The sequence below is a fragment of the Amaranthus tricolor genome, chromosome 2 (assembly GCF_026212465.1).
Source record: "Amaranthus tricolor cultivar Red isolate AtriRed21 chromosome 2, ASM2621246v1, whole genome shotgun sequence".
Lineage (NCBI taxonomy): Eukaryota > Viridiplantae > Streptophyta > Magnoliopsida > Caryophyllales > Amaranthaceae > Amaranthus > Amaranthus tricolor.
In genome coordinates, this window is record NC_080048.1 from 12574256 (window position 1) to 12584005 (window position 9750).

The 9750-nt window shown below is 29.5% G+C and overlaps 1 protein-coding gene across 1 annotated transcript in view; it reads left to right on the top strand.

Annotated features, from left to right (window-relative positions):
* Positions 1-9611: 9611 nt before the first annotated feature.
* LOC130805950 (GEM-like protein 4) overlaps positions 9612-9750 on the top strand; it is a 1424-nt gene continuing 1285 nt past the window's right edge. The window contains exon 1 of the mRNA XM_057670806.1: positions 9612-9750. This exon is cut by the window's right edge and continues 153 nt beyond it. Within this exon, the coding sequence (XP_057526789.1) occupies positions 9711-9750 (40 nt within the window). The 5' untranslated portion in view covers positions 9612-9710.

The window sequence follows — 9750 nt, forward strand, 5'->3', positions numbered from 1 at the left end:
AATGTAGCTTTTTGGATTGGGCAATAAAGTTCAAGTAAAATATTTCACAACCAGCAAGATTTAGCTACAACATTAACAACGCCTCTATATTCAACTCCAACACTGGAACAAAAAAGTGTTGCTAATTAATAGAGGTATATCAACGGGTATCAAACAATCACCTCGAATCATCATAAGTGTAAGCAATTAGAAAGGTGATAGAAGGTAGATAGAGATAAAGGCTATAATGAATGGTACCTCTAACGTATCAAAATGTACGTCGGAGAGCATGCATGTGAGACTCCATGGGATATACCTAAACAGAAAAACTTAATGAACTAAATATGTTAAATATCAGGTTTAGTGAAGTTTAAATATCACAGAGCACCAACAAGACTATGATAAAGAGATGGATTTACATGATGTCATACTAGCTCAAAAAAGAATTTGAAATGCATATTTGGATTTTTTTAAGTACAAACCACCAAAGTGTCATGTAACAAAAATACCTAAGAAGTAGCTTAAGGGACCTAGATCCTTAATAGAAAATTCAAAACATAGCATCCAAATGATAGACTTTAAGAAAAATGCACTAAAAGCTCTGAGAATAGTGTCATTCACATGTAAGAGAGAATAAAAAGTATAACAACCACCTTTATAAATGAATAACGAGTTATCACAAGTGCTATGCATAAAACCAAAAGTAAACGCTAAGAAGAAAAACAAGTATACCATGCATGGGGTGCTTATTTAAGACCGTACAAATACTTGTTGATTTTTCATACTTAAGAAGGATGAAAGGGATCATGAAAACCCAAAGGTTGATGCATGTTGAAAGTGTCATGAATATGCCTATGAAGAAAGACATTCTTAACATCAAGTTGATGTATAGGGAAGGTTTTAGAGAGAGCTAAGCTAAAAACAGTATGAATGGTAGTTGGCTTAATCGCTAGACTAAAAGTATCACCACAATCGATGCCAACTTATTGACCTGCACCATCACGAACAACAAGAGCTTTGTGTCGTTCAAAAGTATCATCTAAGCACTTATTATGTATAAAAATCCATATGGATCAAAGCAAGTTAACATAAGGTGGCCAAGGGACTAAATCTCACATCCTATTTTTAATGAGAGCATTACATTCCTCAATCATAGTAATCTTACAATTAGGGTCTCAGAGAGCTAATAAAGGGTTTTTAGGTAAAGCAAATTTTGTGTTTGAAGTTTGGAAACCTTGATGGTATTTAGGATTGGGTTTTAAAATACCATGGTGACTTCTAGTAGTTAAGACTTTAGGTGAGGGAATAGAGTAAGGAAGACTAAAGTTTTTAAAACATGAGGTTTTTGGTCCAGGATAGGGAGAAAATATTTGTTAGGCTTGTACAAGATAGGTAGGTGGTGTGTAGGCCTTTGGTGTGTGGGAGTTTGCAGCAGAATGTGAGGGACTAGTATGGGAAGATTATGCTAAATCAGTTGATGGTTGGGGAGAAATGTCTTGGAGCTTGGGTATTGAAAGGGTGAGCCCAGTTTTGGGAGTATTTTGAGGCTGTTGGTACTGATATTATCAGGATTATATTAGGAACAAACCATGATCTAAAAAATTATAAGTTTATGACATATGACCGTGTAATTTGGAGAAAGAAAATCGAGTTTTATCAAACAAAACATGAATGTTGTAACCTTTATAGCCACGATGATTTAAAGGATCGCCACGAAAAATATAAGGGATTTTCTGGTTGTAGTTTGTGATTTGATAGGATGAAATGAGTGGGTAGCATAAACATCCAAACTCTCATAGATGAGAATATGAGGGTATTTTATTGTAACAAATTTAATATGAAGATTTGTACTGAGGAAGTTTATAAGGAAGAATACTTAATAATTAAGTGGTCATTTGGAGAGCATGATGCCAAAAAGAAAGGGGTAAGGAAGCATGAGTAAGTAATGTACGAACTACGTTGTAGATGGATAAATTTTTCTCTCAGCTTTCCTATTTAGAGATGAATTGTTTAGACAAGAGCAACGAAAAGAAATGTTAATTTGTTCACAAAATCTAATAAATGATCAATTTTTATATTCAGTTTCATTATAACATTGAATATTTTTTTATTTGGTTTTTTGTGCAATTGAGTTTTAATGAAGGCATAAAAGGTTGTCAAAATAGAAAAGATTTGGGATTTATTTTTAATTGGGAAAAGTACACTACAATTTTGGGTAATCATCTAAAAATAAAACATAATATTTGTGAGTCATAGTACTAATTAAGAGAGAGGTTCATACATTACTATGAAGAATATTAACAGGATAAAAAGAAAGTGGAGTTTATTAAATTATAAAAAGGTAGTTTAACATGCTTCCCTAGAGCATAACAAGGACATAACATTTAGTCTGTAACTTTATTATAAGAAATTAAATGACAATTTTTTAGAGGATCTAATATAGGAGTGCTTGGATGGCCTAAGCTGTCATACTATAGAGTAGATGATATATCACCAAGGGAAATTAGTTGAGTCTTTGTAGTGTTGATCGCGGAGATTTGATATAACTCACCTTGGCTATTACATCTCATGAATCCATCCCATCATTAATCCTTCATAAAAAAACCCAAATGATCAAAAGAAATAGAGACATTTTTCTGAGTGGTAAATTTTCTAACAAAGATTAAATTTTCGATAAGTAGAGGGACATGAAGGATATTTTTGAAGATGAAAGGGGGTTCGGAGAAGATAAGTAGTAGGACAAAATCATAAATAGGAATAGAATGACCATTACCAACAACTGTACGATTTTTTTGGCTCAAATTAAAATAGGATGAGAGATTTCCTTAAGATGAAGTCATATGACACTGTCAAAGAAAGGGAATTATTAGAATCCAACAGTGTCAAAGATTTTCAATCTTTGTATAGTTTTTACTGACGGCACCCCCTGCCATATATTAATCGACTATTTTAAGTATAGATCACCAAAAAGGAGTATGAGAAGAATAACGAAGAAGTATAAGAAAGAAGAAGAGAAGTGAATGTAACGATTAATATCTCAATGATATTATTCTATTCTAATAATGTTTGAATGATATTCATAATCAAAACCTCAAGATTTACATAAAGATTAGATAATGGCTGCAGTGACGTGGGTCCAGTAATGGAAAGTTGTACAAATCAGATCAGGTTGTCAGCAATGACAATGAGTCACTGCTGAGGTAGGCTTAGGTCTCAAAAACCACTTTGCATAAACCTTAATGGTCTGCTTGTATCAGTATTCGCCAATAATATTAAAGATATACTTCTATAACTGTTAACTGTACCATGCATAATGCATTAAAGCACCCAAGTTAAAATTTACTATAATCCATCAAAGCTAATAGATAATAATAATAATAATAATAATAATAATAATAATAATAATAATAATAATATGATATACTCTCTTGTCCCTCCTTTTTCATACGTTAATATCAAATAAAATTTACGAATTTTAATATCAAACTTTGACTCTGATTATTACTCATCAATCTATATTAAAAAATACATTTATGTGGGATCTTGATAAATTCGTCTCAATACCTATTTTTTAAATATCAACTTTTTAGTAATTTTAAAAACTGACAATTAAAATTATTTGAAACTTAAGTTTATATTGGGATTTACGAAAAAAATAAATGAGAAGAACAAATGAAAATAGAAAGAGTATAATAAATGTTCTTGTATTGGTAGAGAAAAATTCGTCAAACCTACGTTTGAACTATCAAGGGCTAAAAATTAATTTGTTGCGACTAGTTATGTCACATATGATTCCTCAGCTTCTTCGTAGATATGTAGAAAGATATAAACATTAATTTTATGCTATGTTTGGAAATGATGATTTTATTTGAAAATATAGATTTGATTCAAATGTAGTGTTTGACAAATAATAAAAATTCAAATTTGAATTTGAGTCAAATTCACTATTGTTATAAAAGTGGTTAAAAATAAGAATTTGATAATGACTTTCCAAACTTTATCATTCTCAAATTCTTCATTAATGAATTTATAATTGAAATCTACAATTTGAAATGAAATGCATATACCCAAACGCAATCTTATATAAATTTTCATAATATTCTAAACGTAACAAATACCCTTTTGAAAATCTATAATGTGCATAAAGTGAAATCCTTTTATAAATAGCCTAATCGCGTTAATATTTGTTAATATTTTGACTTAGAATTGGGAAAATTACTTTTTAAAATTTCAACTTTAGGTGATTTAATTCTAAATGTCCATATTTTAATTAGTATTTTAAAAAGCTAAATTTTTGAGGGTTCATTAAAAATTCAAACTTTTGATTAATATTTAAAAATAACGTTAGAATTCGTTATTGAATTTGTGGCAGTTAATTTTGCCAGGAGAGAAGATAAGTAAAGCTTGATTTGAAGATGAAGAGAGAAAGTGATTTCATTTTTCTAATTAAATATTAACTTAATTTCCTTGTTGAAATTGAAAATGAAGATGAAGGTTTCATTAAAATCAGCTAGTCTCTTGAGAGATCGTCTTTTAAGAGACATATCTCAAGTCTAACCTATTAAAAATTAATGTCTACTTACCGTATTCTTAATGTCTACTTAATACATTAGCTTTAATGTATACTTTCAGTATCCTTAATATCTATTTTCTATATCTTAAATGTCTACTTACATCATTCTTAATACATACGTATAATATTTTACAAAATATATAATGGGTTTGCCGAAATAGAGTCAGAAGAATTTGTGCATTAAAATTTAATTTTATAACCCATATACCACAAGAAACTTAAAAAAATAATGATAGACAAAATAAGTGAAACCTTTAAAAGCGGCAATAAGAAAATACATATTTTTAAAATCAATATTTCCCATGCAAGTATGTTAATGAGTGTATCACAGCAAAGGAAAGTTTAAAGTAAGATGAAGCCCTTATCTTGATTAAAGCGGGAGTCTTGGAGGTAATACCATTACAGTGTCATAAATAGATACAAGTATTATCTGTATTCTAGAGGCAAAAAAAAAAAAAAAAAAAAAAAAAACCCAGAAATTAAAATTATATGATGTCATGAAAATAAATATCATAGGATTGTATCAAACAATATAATAAACAGGTTGTGATAAATGATAAATGTGATGTTCAGAATATATTTTGCTAAATGGTGCAACACTACAACTCTTCAGCCAATTGTGAGGTATCTCTTTTAACGCAATCATTTCATATTTGACCTTATTATTACAAATATTATTCCAAAATTCAGCACCTATAACATTTAATTTATTATGTAAAGTTTTAAAAATTGATTTATAACATTTATCCATTTTAGCGTGTGTGTTTATATTTTTTGCTATACTAATTTAAATAGTGTGTTTTTTTTTGGGACTTGCTAAGGGAATAATAGAGTCAAAAAAACATTTAGATTTTTTCAAAAGTAATAATAATAGGGAAACTTCAACTCTATTTGTTTAATATAATTTTTATCATGATTCAAGTTTATTTTAGTCTATATAAGATTAATATTTTCATAATTTACCTAGCTTTACATAGTAAATAATTTGCTCATATATCGACTATTTGGACGCCCTAATTCCAAATCCTAGCTTCGCCCCTATGCCTAGTCCCCCTTGTCGTAAATTCAATGCATTGTATTTTCAGCTTTTAACAAAAAAACAAATAAATCGACTTAGGGTCTAACAAACCTAGACAAATAGAATGCACAAATAAATTTTCACCGGTAAAACTTTTTTTTTTTTTTTTTGCAGTACTTTATTAGATTTTAAGTGCATTACAAAAAATCACATACAAGTAGAGTTGATGATGAATGACTCAGAAGCTTAAGTAGATATGAAGAACAAAAAAATGATGAGAATACTTAGAAAAAATGACAAAGAAATTTGAAAAGAAGATGTGAAAAGACGTTTTTTCTAATTTTAAAATATCCAATAGGTCAAGAATTGTCGCATGGCCTATAATATTTAAGAATTATAGCTTGAAATGTCATTTTGTAAAATCGATATGATTCTACGATTTTGCCGATAATGATTTTGTTGGCGATTTTATCCAGGAACGATTTTAATCTCAATTCAACTCGATAGGTGCAATTAAAATCGTAGAAACGTTCGATTCTACGATCTAGATCGTGATTTTAACAATCTTGAATGTCATTAATCTTTATCATTTATAATTTTGCAATCATCCTTTTAGTGTGTATGTGTTTATGTTTTTTATATCTGTAATTTGATTTCTTTTTTTGGAAACTTTCTAGGTAAATATATGGAGTCAAAAACAGTTTGTTTTTAATCAAAAGAGATAATTACAGAGAAGCTTCAATTTCATTTGTTGAATATAACATTAAGTTAATTTTAGTCCATATAATCGATTTTGAAATTTTCATAGTTTAATTAGTTTTTATATGGTAAATAATTTGTTACTATATCGACTATTTAGTCCCTTCTAATTCAAAATCTTAGCTTCGTCTGTTCAATTAAAGCTAGTCCCTATATCAGTATTGAAGACAAATTTATATGAGATTGCAGACAAATTATCTATCAACAAAATTAGTCTTAACAAAAATATATTCTAAGAAAAAGTGGTTACTGTATGTCAAATACAAAAATAAAAATAGACAAATAGGATTACATAGTCGTACAACTCATAAGCCAATTAAGTCGGCTGCCTTAACGAAGTTGGAATGCCAACTCAAAAGCTTCAATGCTTAACCATGGATGAATCACACACCACACATCTGAAAACAACATGCATATGTACTTCATCATTGATATTCGGAAAAAAAAAATTATTTTCTAAAATTGACTCATTTATAATCCTATATTTTGGTTTTTCATAATCATATATTATACTAAAAGACATGACATTTGATACCAATATTTCTACCATTAAAATATTTTTGACTATCTATTATTCATAGTTAAATTGAGTAAATTAAATAATATGATATACTGCATAATATATTGTTGACAATTTCCAAAATTACAAAGTTTATTCATACATATAACTATTTCAATTGAATGTTTTTCTACTGCATAATATCTCTGATTTTAATTTTTAATATCACACATTTAGATACTTAGATATGTTGATGCAAAAAAAAATCGGACATTGCACGAGTTTCTACACAAATTACAACTAATTAAAACAAATTTCTTCATAATTTATATGTATTTTTTAAAATTAAATTTTAAAAAATACGTAGTATATTTATCTTAATTCATTTTAAAGTTATTGACAAGGTTGTTAAGATTGAGTCTCTACATTAGTTACAACTAATAATAACAAAACTTCTGAATAATTTATGTGTATTTTTTAAAATTAAATTTTTATTAAATACGTAGTATATTTATCTTAATTTAATATAAATACGTATTGGTAGATTGGATAATACGTATTGGTAGATTGGATAGTAGGATCGTGTGATCCTATAAATAAGCATTAATATGCTTTGGATAACTGATTATCACGGGTGGAGCAAACAATTCCAAGACCCTGTTTATTGTTCATAAATTCTAAAATTGGGGCCCTTAATTAAAACAAAAAAGATTTATTTAAACAAAATAAAAATTCAACACAATTTTTATTTCTTAAACTAAAATTAAGTTGTTAAAATTAAGCTTTCATTTCTAATGTTAAAATGAAAAAGAAAAAATAGTAGTAAATTGATGACCAAAAATAAAATGAGTAAAAGTTTGAAGGGTTGAAAATTTTAAAAATAAATTGTTGATTATTTTTATAAATTAAGTTAGTGATAATTGGTGTTTGATGAATGTGTAAACATTAAATGAGGTTTTTTACAATAAAATGTAATCAATTGGATTTGAATATATGACCATTAATACATTAAGTAAAACTTTTACCAACTACTCTACTACAATAGTATGTTATTTTACAATAATTTTTTTAATATGAGGCTTTTTAGGTTCGGGGGCCCTATGCAGTAGGGTACTTCGCACGGCCCCAGTACCGCCCCTACTGATTATCAATTATATTTGTTCTTTTTTATGTTGTAAAGTGTAAATCAAAACTTATTTGACTTCATCTATTAAGTTTTAAAAATCTCTTCCATAATGACAGTAAAAATGAAAGGACTTAGAGCCGATCCCTGATGTAGTCCAACTTTAACTGGAAAAGGCTCTGTTATCCCCACCGGTGTTTGAATGTTAATCGAAACTCTGTCATACATATCGCGTATAGCCTCAATGTATACTGAAGAAATACCTCTAGCCTTAAGACTATCCCAGATGACGCGTCGTGGTATGCTACCATACGCTTTCTTCAAGTCAATGAACACCATATGCAGATCCTTCTTTCAATCCCTATATTTTTTCGTCAGTCTTCTCAAAACATGAATTGCCTCAATGGTTGACCTTCCTGGCATAAAACCAAATTGGTTCTCTCTAATCACCGTTTCCTGTCTAATTATCTTCTCTATCATTCTTTCCCACATTTTCATTGTGTGGCTTAGAAGTTTGATACCTCTATAGTTCCTGCATATTTTCGCATCGCCATTATTGTTTTTAAACAGAGTTATTAGTATGTTGTTCCTCCATTCTTCTGGCATCTTATGTGTTCTCAAGATAATATTAAAGAGGTTAGTCAGCCAACGAATGCCCTCTTCTCCTAAATCCCTCCACACCTCGATCGGGGTGTTATCTGGCTCGACTACTTTTGTTTTTCCCATCTTTTTGAGAGCTTCTTCTACTTCCTCTGTGGTAACATCTTTGAACTTTAGAAATTTGACTATCTTCCTCCTTTGGCCCCCTAGACTCATTGAGTAGTTGAGAGAAATACTGAAGCCATCTGGTTTTGATGTCCTCTTGTCTCAGAAGAACTCGTCTTCCCTCATCCTTGATGTATTTCATTGCCTCTAAGTCTTGTCACTTCCCGAACCTAGTCCTTGCCAAGTTGAAAATATGCGTATTCTCTCCCTCTTTGGTATCAAACTTCTGATAAAAGTCCTCATAAACACAGTTTTTTGCCTCTGTTACCGCTTTCTTTGCCACCTGCTTCGCTTCTTTGTAGTTCACTCTATTTTCTATCATATCCTCCTTCGTTCATGTCATAAGACAGGTTTAGATTTATTCGCGTATGTTTTTTTTTTATTTATTTTTGTTATAATTAGATTATTTCTTATATATCTTACAAAACTAAGCAATGCAGACAACAACTCAACAAGTGTAATCTAATCTTGCAAGCCGAAACCTTGTCATTTATGCCCAATACGCCGGTTCTTTCTAATAATAATTAATTTTATCCCTTCCAATGAAATTCGGCTAACCTAGTTTGATTATTAGCTAATGGAATTATATATAAAAACAAATTTAAAAAAAAGTAAAAGCAATACTAGCTAGATTTTGACTTGATTACTATTATGTAAAGAATGGATAAGATCTGGTCGTCATGCATATTGTAAAGCTCATCAACTAAAATAAAAATAAGCATGTGCATGGAATCATCAACTTCTTTAGCAAGAAATATGAATATGCATGTTTTCTGGTGGCCATGGCCCTCCAACTTGTAATATTTTCCTCTTGCTGACCCATTAATGACTCACTTATCCAAATTCCTACTTTTTCACCAACTATATATTTAACCCTTCGACAAACTTCCTTCTCATCACCAACCACAAACCACCAAAAATATCAATCTTAACACAAACTTAATTATAGTCTTAAGTCTTACTCATTATATTTCTAATAATTTAGCAAAAAAGTATGAAGTCTATGTTGGGTGATCATCATCTCCTTCGAAATG